Below are 25,744 nucleotides of genomic sequence, written 5' to 3'. Positions count from 1 at the left end.
TAATGCTGCCCACTTTTTATTTACAATGTCACCAGAAAGTGAGAACAAGTATTTGCACTGGACTTTTGTAGCCGGCATTGCAAGGTATTTATGGACCAGATATGCTAAACATTCGTATGCCCCTTCATGCTTTGGCCACTATTCCAGAGGACATGCTTCCATGCCGATGACGCTTGTTAAAAAAATAATGTGTTCATTAAATTTGTGACTTAACTCCTTGGGGGACAATTGTATGTCTCCGGCTCTGTTTTACCCGCATTCTGCCATTCATGTTATAGGAATCGTGGATGATGATTCAGCACGTTGTTCATTTTCCAGAACCTTTTCGCTGCAGATTTGACAAAACATAAAGAAGGTACCAATGTGAGATTTCTAAAGACAGCTACAGCACTTGACCCAAGGTTTAAGGATCTGAAGTGCCTACCAAAATCTGAGAGGGATGAGGTATGAAGCATGCTTTCAGAAGTCTTAAAAGAGCAATAGTTCAATGCAGAAACTACAGAACCCAAACCACCCAAAAATAAATAAATAAAACTTCTGCTTGTGGCATCTGACTCAGATTATGAAAATGAACATGCTTCAGTCCACACTGCTTTGGATTGTTATCTAACAGAACCTGTCATCAACATGGATGCATGTCCTCTGGAACGGTGGATGAAGCATGAAGGGCATATGAATCTTTAGCACATTTGGCATGTAAATATCTTGCGACACCGGCTGCAACAGTGCCATGCGAATGCCTGTTCTCACTTTCAGGTCACATTGTAAACTAGAAGCAGGCAACATTATCTCCTGCAAATGTAGACAAACAAGTTTGTCTGAGCAATTGGCTGAACAAGAAATAGGACTGAGTGGACTTGTAGGCTCTAAAATTTCACATTGTTTTGTTTTTGAATGCAGTTATTTTTTTACATAATTCTACATTTGTAAAATCAACTTTTATGATAAAAGCACTATAGTACTTGTATGAGATGAATTGAAATACTATTTCTTTTGTTTTTTACAGTGCAAATATTTGTAATAAAAATAAATATAAAGTGAGCACTGTACACTTAGTATTCGGTGTTGTAAATGAAATCAATATATTTAAAAATGTAGAAAACATCCACAAATATTTAAATAAATGTTATTCTAATATTGTTTAACAGGGCAATTAATCGCGATTAATTTTTTTAATCACTTGACAGCCCTACTTGTTTCATAAAAAACAACCCACAGAAGTTATGAGCACCCTGGGGTGTCCTTGAGGACTATACCACGTGAAAAAGTCAGTTAGAAAAAGAATAGCGAAGTTCTCCACTGATACAAATGATGGAAGATGCAACTGGCAATAGAATATGCATCTAGCAACAAGTTATGCCTCTTAAAAGGCCAACTGGATACAAGAGTATGAGGAGGTTTGAGGTTTTTTTAAAAGCAAACCACAAAAATAATTGCATGCTCTTGTTTTCAAAGGCTGAGAATCCTTACATAAATAAAGGCACTGCCTAAGATTTTCTAATTGACCAGTGATTTGAGTGTCAGACTTGAGACACCTTAAAAGGAACTGGTTTCACAAAGCAGATGCTCAGAAGTTTGAGAACCAAGTTCCTTAAAAGTGTTAAGTAAAGTAGCCAAAAATTAAGGGATCTAAATTACTTTTGAAAATCATAATTAATCAGCCCCCATCTTAATTCAATGGGTTATAAGGTGATACTACTACAACTAGATTTCTCAACTTTTATGAGTGCTCTGCTCTATTATATATAAATAAAAGCATCTGGTAGTAAGTAACATTTTCAGATCACAATATTCCTATACAAAATACCATCTTAGCTTTTATAAGAACAAACAGAAATTACTTATACAATCCGTTCACACTCCTCCTCCCCACACATGCACTGTGTATTAGGCCATTTTAATTTCTTCCTTGATAGAAGTAGAGTGATCCAGGAGACCATTTTCCAATTTTTCCAGTTACCTGAGCTCTAAGGACACCTTTAAAGATCTGTTCATCCCAAAACCAATAGTACCTTCTAGACGAGAATCCCAAAACACTTCACAAACATGAACTAAGCCTCATAATATGCCCGTGAAGTGGTGGTTTTGCAGATAAGAAAACCAAGGCACAGAGAGCTTAAGTGACTTGTCCAAGGTCACACACAGCACCTGTGGTAGATATAGGAACACAGTCCATGTCTCCTGATTCCTAGTCCTGTGCTTGAGCCTCAAGAGCATCCTTCATCTCATACACCACCATATACTAACCTTTACTCCAAACTGATCCCCAAAAAGGTAGACTGAACAGAGATTCAAACTTTTCAGTTTGGAGAACATCCTACGTATAGCAATACAAAGGGCTTAAAAACAATCCACTGACTTGCCAGAGATTAACAGAATATCCTGTTGAGTAATGGAGCTCAAGCCAAAAATGTCTGCCGCTTTTATTTTTAAAAAAAGTTTCTATTCCCCGTGAATGCAGAAATAACCTTCCAGATCAGAAGAGTTTCTGCATCAGTTCCTGAGTCTGCACACAGACAGCTGCAGTGTCTTTGCTTCTGCTTATAAAGTAGCTCTTGCATGCAGCAACAGAGTAAAATTATGACAACACTGTAAAATTATGACAACATACTACTGTTCAAGTACCTGTGGGAAGCAGTGAAACTAGAAAGAATCATGCCACTTGCATCAACAGAGTGTAACTGTTTGGGAAAGCTACAGGCAGTAGCAGAGGCAGGCACTGGAGTTATTAGCATGGAAGGAAAAATTTAAAAATTAAATGCAATATTTGGAAAGAGAGAGGACACAACTGATAAGATGGAGTCACAATACTTCACTTCCAGTAGGAAATGCAGATGGGCCAAAGCCAGAATATCATGACTCTTGAAGTTTCTCAGGGAGAAGCGTTCAGATTTGAATCTTCACGCCAACAGTTTTGGTTCTTGGCTGAATCCAAAGCCAGAAGGGCCAAATCTCTGGGCCTGGTTTGAATGCAGCCAGAAATCTTACGAAAATAAGCTTCAAATCCAAGCCTGAGCCTAAATATCCTCATTTCTTTCTAGTAGAGCCAGGTGGTGGCACATCATTATATTCAGGTATTTCTGCACATCTTTGATTCAGTGACCAGGAAAAACAAACAAACAAAAACTTATTTGCCGGCCAACCTTAAAAAACAGAATATAGCAATCCAATGCAGCAGATATTAATACTCAACTATAATTTAATATTTCAGGAGCCCGTTAACCAGCAATAACTTATCCATCTATTCATTATAAAAATGCTTTGCCAAGATCACTAAAAATAAATCACTGTGGTGGCACTTTGGCAGCTGCTGGAAGTTACCAGGACCCAAAGCAAGACTTACTAACCTAGGCTCAGATGCTGCAATTAGATCCATGCAAACGACCCCGAGTCAAGGGATCTCCACGTGGGTGAGCCAGGGGCTTTGGGCAAGAATCCAACTGCAGGATCCTTGTTAACACACGCGTGGGTGCACCCACGCTGCATGCCCAGGCCAGGAAACGCTCTTCCTGCTGGCGGAGGGAAGAGAACATTCCGGTAACACCAGGGGGCTTCAGAGCAAACAGGAACAGGGCTCGCTCGCCAACATGACAAGAGAAGCGGAATCTCCAGGGCACGCCGCAGTGTAACGGTCCAGCTGCACCACACAACCACTTACCCAACACCATTAACACGTACGATTAGACGGATGCTATAAATATGCAAGCCTGGTGCGCAGGGGAGAGAGGAAAAATGGGGGGGGGGGGCAGAAGGTGTCCCCTAGCCCACTGTTCCCACAACTTTTTACTCGCCTGTAACGGCTGGACTAAAGCATTCCCACTCCTAGATGTCTTTCACACACACTTGTTCGCACCATTGCCATGTCCCCAGGCAGCGCTGCAGCCCTTCGCAGAACAAGGCTGGACCATGGGGCGGGGGTAGGGTGACCAGATGTCCTGATTTTATAGGGACCGTCCTGGTATTTTGTTTTTTTCTTATATAGACGCCTATTACCCCCCCACCCCGTCCCGATTTTTTCACACTTGCTATCTGGTCACCCTGGGGGTGGGGGACAGGCTCGCACTGGGGATTTTCGGGTGTTGCAACCCCTCCCCCAACCATTACTGGGGTCTGTCAACCAGAGGGTCCCACACCCACCCTCGGTCACGCTCTAGCCACGGGGACACGGCAAACCTCTCACCACTAGGTCCCCTGGGCAGCGAGAGCAATCCCCGGCGCCCAGAACCTCCCTACCTCGCTTGCCATGCCCTGGCGAGGGGCACATCGTCCCGTCCGAGCCCCGCCAAGGGACCCTGCAGCTGCGCGCCCCTCCCTGGGACCCTTAGGAACCAGCAGTTGCTGGGGACACAAAGGCATCGCTCCTCCAGGGATCCCCCCTCCTACCTGCTCTGCCTCCGCGGGGAGCCTGGCCCGCAGCCCCTGCGTAGGGATGGAGCGAACCCCCGGCTCGGCGAGAACCAGCGGCGTGAGAATCCGCGGGTCCGGCTGGGCTCCTCCGCCGGTTTCTAATTGCTGGCGCTGGGCAGGAGAGGAGGGGCTTGGGCGGGTTTGAAAGGAGCCGGGCTGCAGGGAGAAGGGGTGGAGTCAGGCAGAGAGAGCTCAAGGCACCACCCATGCAAAGGAGGGAGGAGTAGGGGGCTGGAGAAGCCTGGGCAGGGACAAGGAAAAGCTGCTCTCTATCCCTTGCTTGAAGCACAGCGCTTCCCCTTTCTCCTCCTGGCTGCTAGGGAAATACGCTTGTTCAGAGAGACTAGGGGAGCAGCTTGGAACAGGGGCTGGGTGGTTGGTGCCTTGCTTTGGTGTTTTTTTGTTTTTTTAAAGCACAACTTAGTGAAACCTGAAGGGAGATCGGGTCCTGCAAAACTAGCCTTACTGCAGAAGTAACTAATTCTTCTTGGTGTAAAGCGACGAATTCCCTCCGCTATCTTAAAACACAGCGAGCTCGCTAACTACGAACCTTTTTTTAGGCTCCGGCACCTGGCGATGTTGCTGATTGCTGCTTCTGGGGGCTGGCTGGGGCCACCTCGCACCCAGCAGTTTCTCAGGCCTTGAATATGTGATTGCTACTGCAGAAATATTCAAGGTGAGCCTACAACCGCTTAAGCCCGTTTCAGTGTTTGCCGGATGAAAGCCTTCAATGTGCAAAGACATTATTTGTTATCTTCCGTGACTTGCACTGTTGCATGGGAACTTAGGAGAAACAGTCTTACCAACTATCCTTCATTCCTATGCCAATCTGAGATGAGATCATTAACGTATGGGATAAGTGCTCTGCCTCCTCTGTGTGTGTGTGTGTGTGTGTACATATATATAAAAATTTGGTTCCTGTTGCAAATTAATGTTTTGTGGGAGGAGGAGCTCAATAGTCCTTGGGATAAGGGAAGGGAATTAGATGTCTAATGGTGAAGTACTGCATTAAAGGGGCTCAGCTCACTCGAAAGTTGCAGCAGTGAGGTGTATACCCAAATTAATTTTGAAAAATGCAATAAATGAAAGTGAGCGCACTAGGATCTTTATAATAAAGACCTATGCAAACCCACTACTCTAAATCTATGTTTTTTCTGCTACTGGAAAGCATCTGCAATAAGGTTCAAAACCAGATCAATGCAAATCATACCATGGTCTTAGGGACTCCCATTCATCTGATTATTTCAAAGCTAGCCAGCTGTGAGAGGGAGTGGTTCTATGTGCTATTCCTATTTCTATGGTCAGATGAAGCTACTGTTCAAATAACTAGGGCCATGCAGGACTCAGGTATATACTGGCAATAGGGAAGAGCTCACTACCAATACTTACTTTTCTGCTGCTTCAGTGGAACATGAACCAGTTAGAAATAGAAGAATACAAAAAAATTAAGTTGGAAGAAACAAGGGGAATATCTCCTTCCATTCCTTCTACCTCTTACTGTTTCATGTTCCACTGGAGCAGACAGAAGAGTAATTATTGGTTCTGAGCTCTTCTGAAGAATAAGAGTGAAATTCCAATGAAATGGACATAAATGTTGCTTTAGTCTTCTGTGAACTGTTAGAGCTCAAATCTGTATTGGTACATTTGATTTCCTAATCTGTTTTGTAAGTTTCACTTACTACTTCAAGGAGGGGGAAATGTCAGTCATTTAAAGATCAGGAAAGCTCAGACAACCCCCTGTTGTACCTAGAAGCTACAGCTCACATTAAAAATAGTAGCAGGCTGTAACTACCATTCCACTCCACTGGCACCTATCTTAAATATTTAAACTGGCCCATCTTCCTGAGACTGTGGTGTCAGACACCTGCCAAGCCAGTGATTGGTACATACACACCACTGTGAACTGGGGAGAGAGAACAGACCTTCTTCCAGTCACTTTCCCACTGTGACTGCACTGATTTAGCATGGTCAAACTGTGAGACAAAATCTTTTACTCATCCTCATCAGAGTGTTCTAAAAGGAGAATCATCCCAGCCCTATATTCACCTTCCAGGTGTGGATACTTTAATTAGCCCCAGCCATCTGAGGAATGACAAGTAAACTCTTCTTAAATAAACTATTTATTCAATCTTGTGCAGTTTGCCACATGCTTTATTTAGAATTTAGCAACCAGAGAAGTCCCAGGAAATGTAATAGCTGTTTTTTATAAGTGTCTTAGGAGAAGACAACATACACTCAAGACATGCTGCATCAATAGCATAGGTTAATACAATAATTCTGCAGTCCTTTCATGTACTTCTATGCAGGGCAACTTATTTACAGAACTTCTCTAGGAAAAACAAAGGTTCTTTCAAACTCTGTGAATGCTTTGATTGCTGAACAATGATACAGCTTGTGTGTGGTTGTGATCTGCTGCCCTTTTAAAGATTTGTCAAGAACTTATTGACCTCAATGCAATAGTCAGTTTCCCTTCTGCTTATAATGTGTCTATCAGGTATTCCCTTAGGGCACAAATTAGGGGCTCCCCACATTTTCATCAGCCCTACGATCCCTGCACCTAGTAGAGGCAATTTAAATTTCTGAGTGCAAATGTACACCTTTGGGGCACAACCTGACATATACACAAGATGCTAAGTGCTTAAAAAGAATGCACCAGGAACACTGGGCAGGAATGGAGAAGTCTTGTGCCCAATGTCTCTGTATATTGTGTAGCAATGAACCCATTAGCAATCTAAGGTAGGTTTGTTCCATTTCTCAGGAGCTGAGAACTGAAAAATCTGCTAATCTCTAATATTTGGGGTCTTACAAGTTAGAGACCAAAAAAAAAAAATGGGCTGATTGAAATATGAACCATTATTTTCTGTCATTGGAGCGTAATGGTGCTTGAACAATCAACAGACGTTCATTGCCTTAAGTGTTTGAAATGAGGTTGGTGCTGGCAAAAGGTGTCAGCTCAACTGACAGTACTTGGTCTATTGATATTATCCACATGGAAGCGAGTTGTGATGTGTGTGTGGATGCTGTGTGTAGATTAAAAGAAAAGAAAAAAACAAAGCAACACATAGTCAAGATTAGAGAATTCCTATGCCTCTGCTCCACATTAACAGCTCTCAAGGACATTGAATAGGTTACTGCTAGTGGCAACATCCCCACTTGTTTTATTTGCACACCAATGTAGTTCTCCAGTTTGGAACCACCATGCATATTGCTGCATCACTTTGCTTCAGTTTTCTCATATCTCCTCCCAGTGAATGAAGCAGACAGCCCTCTGATATCTAGTCTCAGGGAATCCAAGATTTTCACCACCTTTTCTCTCAGCAGGGTGAAAAGCTGAGCTGTGCAGATAACCAGAGATGATGGCAGCAGCTGAATCGTCAGGACATTAGAGATCTCGAGCAATTGGCAGCCAAAGTTCCAGATGAGAGAAAGAAGCAGGGTGCACAGTAGCTAGCAGGAAAAAGGGGGAAAGAGATTTTTCCTGGTGAAGACATTATTTAAACTGATGGCATTTCCAATGGGATATAAAAGGTGTAAGACCACAATAAGCATCTGGTTCTCCCCCCACATTCCCCCAGCAGACCTGGCACATAGTAAGGAACTGCTCTAAATCCCCAGTCCCCAAGCTACTCCACATAGACAGACCCCTGAAGAGCCCCACTGAAGTCACTGGATATCCAACTGCAGGATCAATACACAAAAAGCAAGATCAACAGAAGATTTATATTCATGTACTTTATAACAGGTTTTTATAGCATTTGAAAGATATTTCCTACTTTACTGACATGCCAAGACCCCACAGGAGTGGATGATGTCATAAATACTTAGAGAACAGGTAGCACTGCATTCTGTGCTCTGAGTTAGATGCTTGGGACTTCAATACCAGCAAGGAAATTGGAGAATCCTGAATTCAGATCTTGTCAAGTAAGTGAAGAGGGCAAAATAATTTTTGAAGGAAGAGCCTGTATCTGTAATTTTTAGACTTACATATATTCCATTATTTGGAGTCTAGAACAGCTTTAAAAACTATATTATCAATACATTCAAAAGTTACATGCTGATATGTTATATCAAAGGGAGTTTGTATACACAAGTGTAGCCTTTAGCTGAATCAGATCACTGAGAAAACTAAAACAATGAAAGCTACTGTTTACGTGTTGTGTCTGCCTTTTGAACTAGAGTAGCTCTGCAATGCTCAGAATATTTTTTTTAATATATAAAGGCACTCGTGTGTGTCCTTACATAGCACCTTTAACTACTACCTAGAACAGGAACCATTGGAAATGGAGAAGAGTTTGGTATGGAACAGACACAAATAAATTGCTTAATCAGCAGGGCAGAAAATAGCAATCAGAATCTGAGTTTGGTTGAGGTGGTGGGGAGGAAGAGACAGGCATGAGACACACACAAAAACAGCCCTCACATAAAGAGCTGGTATGGCTGGTCCACTCACCATTATGGTATTATACAGGGTATTCTTCTCAAAGCGACATAGCCTTGTCCCCTGGGCCCATGACAGACCATCCGAGATTGCAGTAAAGAGGCCTTTCGTTTGGACTCTTGGTTTTGAACTCAGATAAGCCGGCTTGGGCCCCATAGGGGCCTTCATCCACATGTCCTTTTGGAACTCCATAGCAGGCATCTCACTCCATCTTTTATTCCCTGGGGACTCATTCTCAGATTTAGGGTCTGCATTGTCATCAGACTGATCAGAAGATGGCTTCTTTATTTCTTTGGCACAGGGCAATTGGGCTGAAAACAATGTTTTTTAAAGTTAAATGTAAAGTAACTGTATGGGGTTGGGGTGGGAAAAAAAGAGAACAGAAGTGTTAAGTATTAGGGTACAGCAGCTGCATTTAAAGTATGGCTCTGCTGTGAAAAATTACTCTAGAAAGTTGCATTGTGGGATGCCATTTGTATTGTGTCATAGTGATTTCTATTTCAAATGTGTTCAGGTTACAAGTTAGAGATTTGTTTTCCTTCTCTAACTGCTAGTCCTACAAGCTCAACCTGGGGTCTGAGACTCAAGTGGGGTTCCTTATCTCTAGCATATCACCACCCATAGTCGAGGTTTTGGAAGCCAATCTAGGCTCTCATACACTTGTACATTACTATGAGACTGAACAAATGTAACCCTAGAGTTTAGTGAGCGATTCTCTTGAGGTCTGAGTAGAATCCATCTCACTCTCCCACAGTTGTGCTGACTCCAAAGTTAGATGCTGTAAAATACTACGAAACATTCCACGCCATGCTAGTTATGCTGATATGACTGAATAGACCAGGTAGGGACTAAGAAGGGTCATTTTACATAGCCTGTCGACTTACCTTACTCTTCTCATCAGGGGTAGAGTACAGGGGTCGACTGGAGAGCGATCTGCTATCGATTGGCGGATCTTCCCTAGACCCGCTAAATCAACCGCCGGTGGATCGATATCAGAGCGTCAATCCCGGCTGTAGTGTAGACCTGCCCTGAGATTTATACTGGTGGACTAGCTTCATCAATGTAGCTATACCAGCAACCCACTAGATGCATTGTACTAGTGTAAACTGTCACTTGCCCTGGGGCAGCTTATGCATACCCACACCTCCACACAGAATAATTTGAAATGGCAATGAACTAATCATGTATGTATAGCCATAGCCAGACCATTATATAAATACACATATATGCACACAATTAGGCCATGCCCTCAGCAGCATTTCCATTCCACCTAGGTAACTTTGTGCTACCATCACCCCTAAGTCCTGAACCTTTCAATCACCCCCACAGTTCAGTTATATTATCCATAACAGTAAGCTTCAGGGCACACATAACAGGACTTTACTTACATGGTAACCAGTGGGCACTGAAATATGGTTGTCACCTGCCCTGGTTTGACCAAGACAATACCAGTTGTAGTCTTTGTCCCAGAGCAATCTAACAATGGATCCAAAAATCCCCAGGTTCTTCCCTCAGCAAATCAGGACAATAAAGTGGTGAATCTTAGTTTCTGCAAAGGGGGACTCCAAGTCAAAATATAACATGTGGGTGTCTGTGCACACACATGAGGGGATAAAGGATGGTTGAAGACTATCATCCTCCTTAGCTACCAGTACTTCTCATTCTGCTGCTGCCACACAGTCCAGTAAAATCCATTCTCACTATTCCCACAGAACCCACTACAGGACTGGGCCTTACACGATTGAAAGAAAAGCAAATTGCATCAATTTGACTGAAGACATGTTTTACATTAGACTTTATTCTCTTTGAAGGCAGTGCCTTCAAGGGAGAAACACTCTTTCTGAGCCTAGAATTGATTCCTGTGCTCTAATCTAATCCAGTCAATTACACTCCAAGGTTAGAACTAACAATGCCTTATCCCTTCAGGGACATCAGCAAGCCTGTTAGCCACTGATATATGAGAAGGTGGAGAAATACCAAGGGGGGAATCCCGAAGAGAAGGGAAACACATCAATAAATGAAAACAAACACTTTTCTCTCTTGCAAAAGCTTCCTTTCAGTCCCTGTACTATTTGACAAGGCATCAGTGCTGGCACTCCTAAACAATATCATAAGTGACTGAGGAGAAGAGTAAATACCCAATAGTTATGAGATAATTCCATAATATTTGAGGTTTCACCACAAAAAAAGGAGGGGAGCTTTATTTAAAATCCACAAAACACTCTTCCACAACTTTGTTAAGTTAAACCATTGCTTTTCAAAGAAAGATTAACAAAGAGAATCCACCATTAATAACAGGTCCTTCTAGCTAGACATTCTTGACTGATAAAACATCTTATACTGAGCTTGATTTTCCACATACAACCTGCTGCACTGAGAAAGCCTTTAGTTTCTTTAGGAGACAAGCTGCATTAGCCTAAAAATAGCTAGCGGAGTGCTGTAAAAGGAAAGCTAATACTTAAAGCCTTTATACAAAAGCATTTATCTATCTGATAGTAAAACTTACCTTCACTGAGTAAAAGGTGAAGCCAGATAATCAGTAGGATCAACAACAATCCAAATGGCAAACAAAACCAAAAAAAGAGAAGAGGAAAGGTCAAATCATTCACCAAAGGAACCAGAGGATACCTCATAGCTAGTTTCAGGTCAAGCTAAGACTAAACTCAGTAGCTACCTTTTGGTAGCATCACAGTCTGTGTCACAAAAAGACTATGCTGTCATTCTCAGCTTAGCTAGTATTTAGGACAACCCCTAGCCCACTGAGGAAGGAAACAAAAAGGATTAAGGGCAGGATGAGAAAAATAAACCGGAAAGAATCTGGTTTAATTGCCCCTCCTTATATTTGCAATTAGAAGATAGCCATAAATTATGAGCCCTCCAAAGCCTATAAAAATATACTAACCAGTACTTCCATGCCTACTGTAAAAAAATAGATGACAAGGGACTTTAATATTTGTCAAAAACAAGGTGACTAGCACATCTTCCAAGGAAAGAAACCACTGCAATCAGAATCCAACCTACAGAGATGGCTAAAGAAGAAATCTTATATTTATTGAAAAGTTCTTATGTCAGGCTCCCACAACTGAGATGAGCAATAAGCAATTTTCAGAGAAATGATGGATAGATAGTATAACCATCTCAGTATGTTTGAATCCCTTTGTGATTCTTTCCTTTCCTTGACAAGTATATTAGTTAATAAGATCACTGTCCTGTAACTATTCTTTTTTTCCTTTTTTTTCCTCTTAAGAAAGGCAAAATAATTCCTTTTTATAGGAATTGTGGGTTTTAGCTTATTTCTAATCACAAGGGAGTTTGGCAGTGATTAGAGCAGGAATTCTAGGAAAGAAGCCCTCGGTCTCTCATTGACCTATGGTGCAACTGTGGAAAAATCACTTAACTTCTCTCTGTGTGTTTCTCCATCAGTCAGATAAAACCATTACTAACCACTCATCTCTCAGGGGGGTTGTGTTGCTTAATTAATTGTTTGTATAGCACTTGGAAAAAATTTCAGATGAAAGGGGGTATATATGTGCACATTACTAATATTTGCATGCTTTTAATTTTCTTGTTTGTGTATACATTTGTTTTCTACAATATTCACAACCTTTTGAATTTTTTATCACAGGTTCTCCAGGTGCTTTGTAAATTCTAATTAATGAAACCTGACAACACCCCTGTGAGTTTGGGAAGTCTTGTTATTCCTACTTTGTACCCTGAGTAAACAAAGAAATCAGTGACCTGAGTTTCAAAGATGCCGAGTATCTGCAGCTGCCATTGACTTTCATAGGAATTGTAGGTACTCAGCATTTCTGAAAATCAGGCTATTAGTAAGTTGCCTAAGGCTAGATAGTCAGTCAGTGCTAGAGGGGGAACAAAACCCAAGACTTCTGACTCAGGTTTCTTGCTCTAACTAGACAATGCTTCTCTTAGTTACCTGTATACTAAAAATTTAGTTACAGTAAATATTTCTAAAGAAAAACTGTACAATTAAGGCTTTGAGATAAAGTATTAAAAATATTTGACTTTCATAATTTTTAGTTGGAAGGGCTTACGGGGAAAGCGTAGTCAGAAAAGACTCTACTCTGATCCTAGCATCATGAGTTGTGAAACTGAGAAGGGTGGCAAAACTTGGCTTTTAAACCAGTTTTACCAGGTGTGTCCTTCCAATACTGAATTGTTGCTTCTTGTAGAGCTCTTCCTTCATATAATTCTTCAAGAAAGAAGAAGGGGGAGGGATAGATCAGTGGTATGAGCATTGGCCTGCTGAACCCAGGGTTGTGAGTTCAATCCTTGAGGGGGCCACTTAGGGAATCTGGGGCAAAAATCAGTACTTGGTCCTGCTAGTGAAAGCAGGGGGCTGGACTCGATGACCTTTCAGGGTCCCTTCCAGCTCTATGAGATAGGTATATCTCCATATATTAAAGTACTCATCCTTAACATTATCCTTCTTGGAAAGCTGCTTAGAGTGACTTTTACTTTAGCCACTACATTTTAGGGCCCCTTTGATACCCAAAATCTTCCGGTTTGTCACATTTATTCTCTGAAGTGCTAGACACGCTAACACGATAGAACCGTGTTATGGGCACCTGAGAAGCAAGAAAGAGGAACCAGATCAAACAGAAGTGAAACCGACGAGTCTGTTTTCACCCAGTGCTAGCAGTAAAGAAATGATAAAAAGTAAAATTTGATTTTAAAACTTTATCCATCGGAAATAAGCCGTTATTAGTAACAGTGGGATTTCACACTAACACAATCAAGACGTTTTTTAAAACAGTCCGATGGTTTTTATCTCGATAAACATTACTTGAAGTTCTCTCTCTTTTATGGACTCTGGCTTAGGGAGTGCTATGAGCCTGTTGTCCCACATGCTCTGCCAGCGGGATTAATGCAGAGGAGGCCACATACAAAGCATTAAGCCTTCGCGAAGGTTGTCAGTAGCTGCCTACCCCCACCCCGAGGCCCGTTTCACCCGCCCCGCTGCACCCTGAGCTCCGCCCGGCCCGGAACGCTGGTGGCGGGCTCCTGTTCCCGGCCGGAGGGAGCGCGGCAGCGGCGGCCGCGGGATGGCGGCGGCGGCGGGGGGCCTGGTGTTCCAGTTCCGCGATGCCCGCTGGCTGCCGGACCCGGTGCTGGGGCCCAGCCCGGCCGTGCGCACGCCGCAGCCGGTGCCGCTGGTGATCGATAACGGCTCGTTCCAGGCGCGGGCGGGTTGGGCCTGTCCGGACCCCGAGGTGCCCGGGGAGCCGCTGCTCCGATTCCGCTCGCTAGCGGCCCGGAGCCGGGGGGCCCGGGGCGGGGCTGGCACCGAGACCCAGGTGGGCAACGACCTGGGCAGCCCCGAGCCGCTGCGCTGGCTCCTCCGCTCGCCCTTCGACCGCAACGTGCCTGTGCAGCTGGAGCTGCAGGAGCTGCTGTTCGACCACATCTTCCAGCGCCTGGGCGTCTCCTCGCAGGTACCGCCCGGGGGCAGGGTCCGGACGTGGGGAGACCGGGGAGGGGTTTGAAACCTGGGCCCCGCGGGAGAGCAGGCTCGGGGGCGCTAGGCCCAGGAGGGGGTGGGGACCAGATGAAACCCAGCAGAGAATGGGAGATGGAGTCTGGGCAGAGGGGTGAGGGGCATGGCTTGGGATGGTTGTGGGAAGGAGGATCCGGGAGGAGCAGAAGTGGAGAAGAGTTTCTGGTATCGCTGTTTGGGGGGAGGGGGAGGATCGGCACTGGGCGTTGACGGGGGTTGGGATCGGGATGGGGAGACTGAAGAGCTTGGGGTGGGACAGAGTTTGTGGCTGAGCAATAACGGAGGGAAATGGGGGAGTTCTCAGGTAAGGCTGCTGGTGGGGTGAGACGGCCAAGGTACGGAACAGGGTATGTGTTACGGTAGGAAATCCCAAGGCATTTCTAGGTTTCCCTTTAGCGGGCTGTGTTCTGATTGTGTCCATTGTCTTGGGTTCTTTGTTGTAAAACGAAGCTGCCCAGTCCATCCTGCACTGAGAACTGCACCGGGAGTGGGGCATTGACTTCAGGGAGGCTCTGCAGAGTTCTTGATGCAGGATCTTGGTTGAGAACAGTTGTTTAGAGCCCAGCCTCAAGCAAAGAGATTTGGGGGTCTAGCTGAGTGGCCATCCGTCCTTGACCTAGTTGTCTGTCTTATATATCAGACTGCATTTTGTTTGTATAGCCCTTTACCATATTGTGTGCAAAAATTCCAGCCCTTTTAAGCCTTGGGTAAAGCTTTCAAAGGAGCCTATATCCCCACTCACAATGAGACTTAGATTCCTAACTGCCTAAATCCATTTTGGAAATGGGAGTTGGGATCTTAAGTTACTTAGATACATTAAAAATCTCTCTTTTTTTCCTAAAATTAGGATCCAGCCCATTATTCTCTACTAGTTGAAGTAATGGTGGAATGTATAGGGTAGACAGGGCTCAGGTGTTTTCATTACTTGGTCACTTAATCCTGACTTTTATGGTAGTTTGTAAAAAAAAAAAAAAAAAAGTATACCAATCATTGTACTGTCTTGCTCGGAGCTATTGCTGGTACCCATAAGTATTTGCATTATGCTCCTTAAGTAGGGCTGAGGATGACTAATAAAAGATATATGCAGATAAAGAGTGAAACTACTTTTCATTTAAGTTCTATATGCAAAATAACTAGAAATGAGAAAAGACCCATCTGTATTATGTGTTGATCACATGAACATCATAATTCTCTTATTATCTTCTCTGTTCCATGGCTTTGCTACAGGGTTGTGTTGACCATCCAATCGTTTTAACAGAAGCAGTGTGCAATCCTCTATATTCGCGGCAAATGATGTCGGAGCTCCTGTTTGAATGTTACCAGGTCCCAAAGGTTTCATATGGAGTGGACAGTATGTACAGCTTCCACCACAACAGGAGGCAGGACTGGCCTTGCAACAGCCTGATAGTGTCTTCTGGTTATCAGTGCACGCACATTTTGCCAGTCTTAGAGGGCAGGTGAGTGACGCTCTAGCACAGGTGGCCACTGGTTTCTACAAAGTGATGCACAGCGGCTCTTATTTTGAATACAGAAGTGCAGGCAGCAGATACAACAGGTTCCCTCATTGTGTGTCTTGCTCCAAACAGATGCTGGGACCTGAACTCTTTGCAGGCTCAAATGTCTATTAAAGACAAGAAAGGATGGGTGCGGTCAACCTTCCAATAGCAAGATTTGGAGATTTGGGCTCTAATATACTTGAATGCTGGGGTGAAGCATACTCTTTGTGGAATACACACAATGCATTTCTTTATTGTTACAGTGCATAAATCCATGTTTCTAAAATAAAGGAGCAAGATAATCTTTCTACTAGTAAAATACCAGACACAGTAGAAAAGGTACATATGTTGTGTTTACTGTGATTGTTTAGACAATCAAAAAGACTGGGTCAGACTTGTGAAGCCCTCACCTGGGCTTTGCCATACTGATCAGACCATTGATCCATGCATTCCTGTATCCTTCCTGCAGTAAGTGGTCCTGTGGTCTATACTTGATGCTTCAGGGAAAATCAAACTTTGTTCACATGATCCACATGGCCAGTTGTGTAAAGCTGTATGGGGGCTTTCTCTAGCAGTCAGTTACTCCATGAAGTAGGAAAATTTGGGCTTCTATTAGACAGCATAGCTAGACACATTGTTTTTCACAAAATAGTCTAGTCCAGTGTTTCTCAACCAGGGGTACACATAGCCCTGGGGGTATGCAGAGGTCTTCCAGGAGGGTTCTCAACTCCTTTAGATCATTGTTTCTCAACCTGGGGGTTGCAACCCCCAGGGGGATCACAGGACAGGTTTAGAGAGTCGCAAGTCAGGGCCAGCCCTAGGGGGTGGCAAGCAGGGAAATTGCCTGGGGTACCACGTCATAGGAGGCCCTGCAAAGCTAAGTTACCTGCTTCAGCCCCGGGCGGCAGGGCTCCAGCTTCAGACATGGCTCACAAGTGAAAAACAGGCTCAAGTATCACACTGGAATGTAAGTGGAATATAAATATGATAATCAATTTATTTTATAATTATATGGTACAAATGAGAAAGTCAGCAATTTTTCAGTAATAGTGTGCTGAGACACTTTTGTATTTTTGTCTGATTTTTGTAAGCAAATAGCTTTTAAGGGAGGTGAAACTTGGGGTACGCAAGACAAATCAGACTCCTGAAAGGGGGACAGTAGTCTGGAAAGGTTAAGAGCCACTGGTCTAGTTGAGGTGACTCTGAACCTCTGTGGCCATGGATTCTGCAAGCTGATTGTACATTGGGGGAAGATTAATCCACTGTGACCAAGTATTTCCTTATGGTGTTAATTTTGTGTTATATGCTCTGTTGATAATCTCCTGCGACTCTTGTATTCAAGTATTTCTTAATCAATTTTTCCCCTTTCCAGTATTTTCCCCCACCTTTTTTTTTAATGGAGCTGAAACTAATGTGACTGTAACTGTTTTGAGTCCCATTGCTTTAGAAGTGTTGTGATCCTGTGGGATTTCCAGGTCTTTGATATTTTCCCTTCAGTAAAGCCAATTCTACAGCTGTTCTGTCCCCCCGCCCACCCCTGACCTCCCAAAAACCCAGCAAACCAAAACAAGATGACAGTAGGGGCTCTTTGCAAAAACAAAAATGAAACTTTCAAAGCTTTTTGAATATTGCCTATAGTTGGTGGTAGCAAAGTTGTTGGATCTGCTATGTATTTGCCTACTTATTTATAATCAATATTATTTCCCTTGTGATTTAAAAGAGATGTTTCATGCTGTGAAGTTCTGGACTTCTCTAGTTTCCTTTGTCTGCCTTTTTTGCATTGTGTTAGATTGGATGCTAAAAACTGCAAACGTATCAATCTTGGCGGATGCCAGGCAGCTGTGTATCTTCAGCGCCTTCTGCAGCTGAAATACCCTGGGCATTTTGCTGCCATCACTCTCAGCCGCATGGAGGAAATACTGCATGAACACAGCTATATTGCAGAGGATTATATAGAAGGTAAGGCTGGGTGTAAATCATAACCACACAATTTTAATTCAAGTTTGATCCTGTCCTCTACCTCATTGTCAGATAGACAGAATTCTCCTTTTACTGAGATTCTGACATTCTTCATATATAAAGTAGTTAAGCCTTCATGGCTTCCTCTCCATTAGTCCAGCTTGTAGAACATGTGGGACAACAGTTTCATAGCAGTCCATAAAGGAGAGTCCATAAAATAGAGAAAATTTAAAGTAATGTTTATCAAGATAAAACTCACGTGCTATGTTAAAAACATTTTCTTGTTAGTTTAAAATCCCTCTGTTACTAATAACTGGGATTATTTCAAATGGGTAAATTTTAAAATCAAATTTTACTTTTTATCATTTCTTTACTGCTAGCATTGGGTGAAAATAGATTGGTCAGCTTCACTTCTGTTTCTGATCTGGTTCATTCTCTGCTTCTCATGTATCCATAATACATTTCTATCAGGTTAGGGCTACTAGCATTTCAGAGAATGAATCTGATAGACTGATGCACACAATCTTGCAGAGGGGCCCTAAAATGTAGTAGCTAAGCTAGAAATCACTCTAGACATCTTGCAAAGAAGGATAAATTCAAAGGATGGGAACTTTTTAGAAGAATTTTATTTATATATTTTTGTGTTTAAAAAATACTACTTCAGGAAAAAAATCCTGCGCAGTAAAAGAGTCTGCAAGGGACTGTGGAAATGCAGGGAGACATGCAACCTGGGCAGAAGGGCTTTAAGAATGAATTAGGGCCCTGTTCACCACTCCTCTATTTCATGCTTTTTGCATTCTAGAGCTCAGGATGCAGTGAGACAGACTGGAAGAAACTTGATCTGAGTATGCAATCTAATGCTCTTGCATTCAGTAGGTGCTACTTTGAGGGGGCAGCTAACAGGGAACGATGCTTGGCTAGGCAGTAGAGAAGGGTCCCAAACTAGATTGCTGCTTCTTACAGTGTTCTTTAATGTGGGAATTTGCAGAACGGGGTGTGGACAAGATAAAGTCTCAGCCTGGCAAATAGATTATTTGCTTTAAAAATATTCCCACAGAGCTGCAGAAGTGGAGGTCTCCTGAGTACTACGAGAGCAACGTGCACAAGATGCAGCTGCCCTTCTCCAGCAAACTCCTCGGTAGCACCCTGACATCGGAGGAGAAGCAGGAGAGGCGGCAGCAGCAGCTACGTAGGCTCCAAGAGCTTAATGCACGCCGGCGGGAGGAGAAACTGCAGCTTGACCAAGAGAGGCTGGACAGGTTGCTCTATGTGCAGGTAGATATGGAAGATGTGTTTGGGGGTGGAGGGTACTGCTCTCAGAGCCCTAATAGCCTGGGAATGTTTCTGGCACTGTTTCACATACAGCACATTGAAGACTTAGCAGTTACCCTGTTAAGGCAACAAGTCTGCATCACAACAGATGGACTTGTGTGTTATTTACAGCAGCAAGGGGACATGTCCAGTGCCTTTCGCTGCACTTCTAACTGTCCTGCACTGTTGGCAACCACTACCTACTTATTGGGGGGATCTCTCTGCAGGAACTGCTAGAAGATGGTCAGATGGATCAGTTTCACAAAGCTTTGGTTGAACTGAACATGGACTCCGCAGAGGAACTGCAATCATACATCCACAAGCTGAGTCTGGCCATTGAACAAACCAAGCAGAAGATCCTACAGGCAGAAGTCAGCATTGAAGTGGATGTTGTGGATAGCAAACCAGAGGTACGGCATTGAAGCCAGGTTACTTCTGTTACTACATGTAATACACTCAAAATTACATATCCTGAGAGTGTCTCCATTCTCTAAACTATTCTTGTAACTGAACGGCTCTTCCCTTTAGCAACTTGCAACTCCCTATTGATTTGATTACTGCTGCCCTTCCCCACTGCCACCCCTCTTCCCACCTGGCTATGAGTAGGTCTGGAGCTGGCTTTGTGGTTTTGCCTGAAATTCACAACTCTTGCTATGTTCAGCACCCAGTACCCTCACACATCTCTTAGGTGACTGTTTAGATTTATATTCCAGTACAAAAATCAGATCAGCCATCCTGACACTTAGTTAAACTGTACAATTATCTGGGATGAACATGCTTCCCTGGTTCCTCCCAGAGCCAATTAGGAGGGTGGGGGAAGGAGAAAGTATCTTCATTGGGATTGGGGCAAGAGCAGTCAGAGGGGATGAATGTTTTCCTTTCCTTCTTTTCAACACATGCTCTAAGCAGCACCTATAACTTAGTATCGTTATACAATGTATCCCCATTTGCAGCACCTAGCACCACCTTCTCTCCTCCTCCTTTGTACTCCAGACACAGCACTGGGCCGAACCCTACCCATAAAAAAATTAGGAATAATGTATTATTAGATTTATGAAATATGAGTAAAAGTGTCCATACCATGTTCTGGGTATCTTCACATAATTAATTTCCACAGTAATATCAACATGGACTGGCCATCCCACTCACAGATAAATGAACATCAACAGACATAATAAGAATCAGGCCCCTCCAACCATACCTAAATTGATGGGTCTTACACCATGCCGGGAAGGTTAACAAATCTGGGCTATTTTGGACCAAAGGGTGGACCGAGTTCCAAAAGTTGAGGGGTTGTTATGGAGAGCACCTTGTTCCAACTCCTTATTGGTAGTGAGGGTGCTCAATCTCAAGCACCTTTGCTGATCTCTACTGCGGCAGCATGGCACGGGCACAGAAGTAGACCCAAGTGACCAAACTATTTAGGACTGTACAGGTTGAAACTAACAACTTGAATTCTACCCAGAAACTTATTGGTAGCCAGTGCAGATCCCAGAGCGCTGGTGTGAGACTCCAAGTAATTGGCCTGCCACCTTCTACACGAGCTTTAATTTGGGAGTGGTTTCATGATGAAGTCCCAATTAGTGCATGTCTCAGCAATCAGATGTTGAGGTGATCAAGGCATGGAAAATTTGTGACACAGTCCCTGCATGAGAGAGAAGAGTCTCACTCGTCTCACCATTTACGGGTGAAAAAAGTGATCTTGACTGTCACTGCTGCCTGCCCACCCAAGACCAACCCAGGATCTACTAATATAAAGATGGCACACCTGGTGACTGCACTTTCTCAGTTAGGGGTGCTGATAGGAGCTTCACTGATTCCCCTGGCTGACTTTTTCCCTAACCCACTAATATACTCAGTCTTGTCCAGACTGAGTCTCAGCCGGCTAGCCCGCATCTGAGCTCCAAATTCGAGAGAGTTGGTTATTTCTTTAGTATACCACACAGGTCAGACACGATGGAGATGTAGAGCTGGGTGTCATTGCCATACTGAACACTTCAGTCCCATGTTCCTTCATTAATCCTGCCAACGGTGGTGCTCGTTGACAGGAAGGATGATAAAATAGACTCCTGTGATACCCTGTTTCAGAAGGCCTGAGGGGGGCAATTGCCCCCCAAATCTGCTCAGAAAGATTGGAATGGAGAGCCTGTCTATCCTAAGGGAATAAAAGCCAGGATTCAGGAATGGTTAATTACATCGTGTACCATGTGCTGTGCCTGTGGCCATCCGGCAACTGGCCCACATTTTCCTATCTTTTGCTACTTTCTTCCCTCTTGGGTATTTGTCTTATTTTGTCTTTTTAAAAGAAGCCTAAATGTTTAACAGATCTTCAGCTAACAGCATCCATCTAAAATTAACTCTTCCCAAAAACATAGGATGTCATTTAAGACTTTTGAGTGAGGGTTTTTTTTTTTTTAATTCCTCTCTTCCCATTTTAAAAAGGGAATGAGGGGATTTGTTAACATACTCAGACCATTTAAAACTTAACTTTTTTCCCGTTGTTTGCTCAGTGTTTCAAAATAGCCTGTTTGGTGTACAACAGGCAAAGCCGAGTCCTCTGCAACAAACCCCAAACCCAAATTACTGTTTATTGTAGAAGTAAATGAGGTAATTTAAAAAGTTACCCTAAAAATCTTTCCCAGTTCTCAAGAGTATTCTAGGATCATGGCTAAAGGTATCATTGCTCAGCAAAGAGCTTTGGAGCCATGACCATCCCTATGTCTGACAGAATGTCCTTGTGGCCTTTTTGGCACAACACACCCAGACTGTTGCTTGTCTGAAACTAGGCAACTCCAAGACTCATGTGGCAGCTATGTAGCCAGTAAGTGTTTATTTTCCAGGCCCACACAAACAAGGTGAGGAACTGTGGTAATTATAGAGCAGTTAAAATCTGGTGCATTTCCAGTTCTTTTAACTGGTCTTAAAAACCTATTTTAATAAGATTTAATGTAGACTTTGGATAGCAGAGACCCTTTCTTCTAACAAGGCTAATTCAGGGGGATGGGTGGTCAGTCTGTTGAATAGGAGGCTTAATGTGCGAGTTGGCATCTTGATCAGGAGTTAAAGGGCTTTGTGGAATTTAGTGTGTGTGTGTGTGTGTATGTATGTATAATAATATAATATTGTTCCCTGGTTTGGGTTTCTCTTCAGTGCCTGAGAATTTTTAATGCTTGTGTAAGCATATTGCAGAGATGAGGTTTCAGGCAGCAGGGCAGGATCAGGCTAACAGGCCATTGTTTCATCAGAATCCCAGCCTGTTATAGACTGTTATCAGAGCTAAGGTCACCGAAATAACTGATCCTCTTGGTTTCCTTTCCCAGACCCTGGACCTGGACCCTTTGGGCAGTGAACAGTCCCTGGAGGATGTGGAAAGCATTCATGAGTTTGAGCCTTTGTTTGCTGAGGAACAGCCTGAAGTTGAGAAGCCAGTTACCACAGTGGAGGTGTGACTCTTTATAATCTTTCTTCGCTTCATGGGGATTGCCCTACCAGTCGAGACCAATTGTCCAGTGGGTCTACTATCCTAGCTCAATAGCAGCCAGTGCTGGATGCATTAGAGAAAGGTTACTCGTCCCCTGGAACGTTAGGCTATGGAGGAAACTTCTTCCCAACCACAGTTGATCAGTTATATTCTGGTGCATGAGGATTGATGGCCCTTGCGATTTTTTTGTCCTAGCTAATGTAGCTGCCCATACTTATTCAAAAAGAGTAATCATACTTTGAAATTTACTGTTTGCCTCTGCAGCCACAATTAAATAATAGAGGCATGCTAGAACTTTGCATGGTTCAGCTGACTGATTTGTGACTGGTGTGCAGCCAAGAAACTAAATGAAAAGACTCTGATCTTTTTTTTTACTCCATTAAAAAGATGAACATTAGTGAGGAGAAATGTTTTACAGCTTGTAAGAGTCTCTTATAAACAATGGTTCATTAGAAAGAAATATTAAATGTTTGAAAAATAGAATTGATGGTTGTCCTCTTGCGGTGAGCTTGATACATTGCACAGATGCTTTAATTTCATTCTTTATGAAGATGTCCTTCAAGCAAGTGAGACTTGGCTGCTAGCATTGTAGCTGACTGGGCTTCTTGCTACCAGTTTAACTCTGTTCACACTAGAAACACAAACATGTTCGCTACGACAGTATGTCAATGTAGCTTTTGCTAGCAGCGTTCTGGCATTGTTTCCCTCAACAACATAGGCAGGGATTTTTTTTTTCCCCCTGAGAAATTTTAATATAAAATGGTGCTAACAGGCTGTTACCCTACGTCAGGTGCTGGTCTATAGCACAGTTCTGCTAGCAGCTTTGTCAGAAAAAGGTCCCTGTTGATGTTGGTGAGGCAAACAGCACTAAAGCTCTACTAACACGGCTCTGTTACCAGTGACTTTAGCCATATCTAAAAAGGGCAAACAACCTTGCTTAGCTGACTTTTACAATAGAATCTGGCTCGGTAGCATGGATGGGGATAAACCCAGTCCTAACAGGCTAGACCGCAGCACCAGCCTATGTCTCTATTAGGCTCTTGTCTGCATTAGCCTTGTTTTTTCATTTGACTGTTGCTGCCACTGATGCCACTGCTGGTAGCAACAGTGAGAGCACTAGTATAGACAAGGCCCCAGTGGAGGTTTTAACAAAATAATATGACTTGTAACCTTGCTTAGGGCAGACCTATGTGAAACGGTGGCTTAAAAGTATGGGCAACCATTAGTGCCTTTGAGCTCAAATTGTAACAACAGTAAGAAAAAGGTCCAGTATAGATGCAGCCTGTTTGTGCTGAAGCCTGGCTTTATAACATGATTTGGCCCTGCCCACACTGGCTGGCCAAACCATGTTACAACCTGGCTTGCCCAGAACTGTACTGAAAGCGTGGTTGTCTAACCTCTGCCCTGTGTAGCTGGTGCCTTTGTAATCCATTTAAGCAGCAATCTGCTGGGAAAATAGGAAACAGGGAAACAAAGTATATAGTGATTATGGATTACAACACTGATTTGCCTGATGGTCCCTTCTGGTTTGTCTGTCCCTAAAATCTCAGGGCTTCAGCCAGTCACCTTCAAGGGTCAGGAAGGGATTTCCTCCCCCCAATGTAACCTGGATTCTTTTTGTCTCCTTCCTCTGAAGCATCAGAGATGGCCATAGCCCAGGCACTGGATGGGGATTACCAGTGCTCTCAGATGGTACTGAGCATTCTCTTTCTCAGGTGCTTGGCTGGCTAGTTCTTGTTCATGTGGTCCAGGTCTAACTGATTGCTATATATGACCTGTTGGGGGGGTAGGGGGAGGCAAGGTGGGGTTGCCACCTTCAGTCTGGGATGCAGGTCTCTTGCCAGGATAATCGGAGTATACCTCACTTAATTCCCTGCCATTGCAGAAACCTCAAATTTGGTGCACCTCAGTACATCCTATTCTCTGCCTATGGCACACAATAGTTTAGTCTTCTGAGGGCTATAATATCTTGGTGTAACTTCAGTTGTTGAGTTTTGTGTGCCTGTGCCAGGTGGTGTTGGTGGCCTGTGATGTATAGGAGATCAGAATAAATTATCTGGTTGTCCCTTCTGGGCTTAAATTCTAGGACTCTGACACTGTAGTCCCCCAACATGATTAAAACACACTTTGGCCTTGCAATGTAGATAGAACGGAACCATGATTCAACCATATTGAATATGTTCTACAGACCTGCAAGGCTCAAGTCCTATTGCACTGTAGGAATACAGGTAAAACATGAGTTAGTCCTATCTATGCTGCCAAGTCAAACTGTGTGTGAACTGTCAGGGCACTGGTGTTTTGTAATCAGGTCCCACAACATAGTAGTTAGGGAGGCATACTTTGAGGGAGGGGAAAACATAGTGGGAAAAGATAAGTAATATTTAATGTTTTATATTTAAAGCCCGTGTTTAACCTGGCAGAGTACCACCAGCTTTTTCTTGGTACGGAGAGAATCCGGGTTCCAGAAATTCTCTTCCAACCCTCTCTGATAGGAGAAGAGCAGGCAGGCATAGCAGAAACCATGCAGTACGTCCTGGACAGGTGAGTAAGCAAAACTGCATGGCTCCCTGTGGACTTTGTTTGTGGAAATGGAATTAACTCCCTTAGGCTAAACTGAAAACAGATTAAGGGCCCAATCCCACTAAAATTCACTTTGGTCTGGGCATCTAACTCCCTTAAATTCCTCTGAAAATCTTCATCTTAGTTTTGAATTTCAGCTCTCACCATTTGGGTCAAAATAGCTGCTTGCTTGACAGCAAAGGTATTCAAATCCGCTTTTCTTTTGCCGGCCTTAGTTGATCCACAATGCTCCATGTGGCCTTTGTGTTCTGGATTGAATAGTTAGTAACCGAGTAACAATCCTGTGCTAGCCTAAGTAGATACAGATGCCAGCAATAGCCCCTTGTTGGAATCTGAATCATGACACTACAACCTGGAGTGGGTCAGGATTAGAATAGCCAAGGGGCTTGCAAATCTGTGTAGAGTAGTGGTTCCCAAACTTGTTCCGTCGCTTGTGCAGGGAAAGCCCCTGGCGGGCCGGGCTGGTTTGTTTACCTGCGCGTCCGCAGGTTCGGCCGATCGCGGCTCCCAGTGGCCGCGGTTCTCTGCTCCAGGCCAATGGGAGCTGCTGGAAGCGG

The 25,744-nt window shown here is 43.6% G+C and overlaps 3 protein-coding genes across 3 annotated transcripts in view; 1 reads left to right on the top strand and 2 right to left on the bottom strand.

Moving 5' to 3' along the window:
- Nucleotides 1–4,434, bottom strand: part of ARHGAP40 (Rho GTPase activating protein 40) — an 81,654-nt gene extending 77,220 nt beyond the window's left edge. Inside the window, exon 1 of the mRNA XM_029912613.1 lies at nucleotides 4,384–4,434. The gene's annotated coding sequence lies outside the window, so the exon portion shown is untranslated. The remainder of the gene's footprint in view (nucleotides 1–4,383) is intronic.
- Nucleotides 4,435–6,900: 2,466 nt separating this feature from the next.
- ADIG (adipogenin) lies at nucleotides 6,901–13,060 on the bottom strand. The gene is made up of 3 exons (XM_024202025.2): nucleotides 11,352–13,060; nucleotides 8,858–9,156; nucleotides 6,901–7,854 (listed from the first exon to the last, which is right to left on the bottom strand). The coding sequence occupies exons 1-3, from the start codon at nucleotides 11,476–11,478 to the stop codon at nucleotides 7,621–7,623; spliced, it is 660 nt and encodes a 219-aa protein (XP_024057793.1). The 5' UTR covers nucleotides 11,479–13,060; the 3' UTR covers nucleotides 6,901–7,620.
- An 818-nt stretch (nucleotides 13,061–13,878) lies between these two features.
- The window catches only part of ACTR5 (actin related protein 5), a 15,143-nt gene continuing 3,277 nt past the window's right edge, over nucleotides 13,879–25,744 (top strand). Inside the window, exons 1-7 of the mRNA XM_026656795.2 lie at nucleotides 13,879–14,298; nucleotides 15,588–15,817; nucleotides 17,646–17,815; nucleotides 18,873–19,090; nucleotides 19,354–19,536; nucleotides 22,447–22,569; nucleotides 25,009–25,148. Of these exons, the coding sequence (XP_026512580.1) occupies nucleotides 13,909–14,298; nucleotides 15,588–15,817; nucleotides 17,646–17,815; nucleotides 18,873–19,090; nucleotides 19,354–19,536; nucleotides 22,447–22,569; nucleotides 25,009–25,148 (1,454 nt within the window). The 5' untranslated portion in view covers nucleotides 13,879–13,908. The remainder of the gene's footprint in view (nucleotides 14,299–15,587; nucleotides 15,818–17,645; nucleotides 17,816–18,872; nucleotides 19,091–19,353; nucleotides 19,537–22,446; nucleotides 22,570–25,008; nucleotides 25,149–25,744) is intronic.

This window comes from Terrapene carolina, unplaced genomic scaffold, assembly GCF_002925995.2.
Source record: "Terrapene carolina triunguis isolate 2854851 unplaced genomic scaffold, T_m_triunguis-2.0 Scaffold233, whole genome shotgun sequence".
Classification (NCBI taxonomy): domain Eukaryota; kingdom Metazoa; phylum Chordata; order Testudines; family Emydidae; genus Terrapene; species Terrapene triunguis.
The sequence above is the reverse complement of the archived record's forward strand: the minus strand, read 5'-3'. Positions and strand labels throughout refer to the sequence as shown.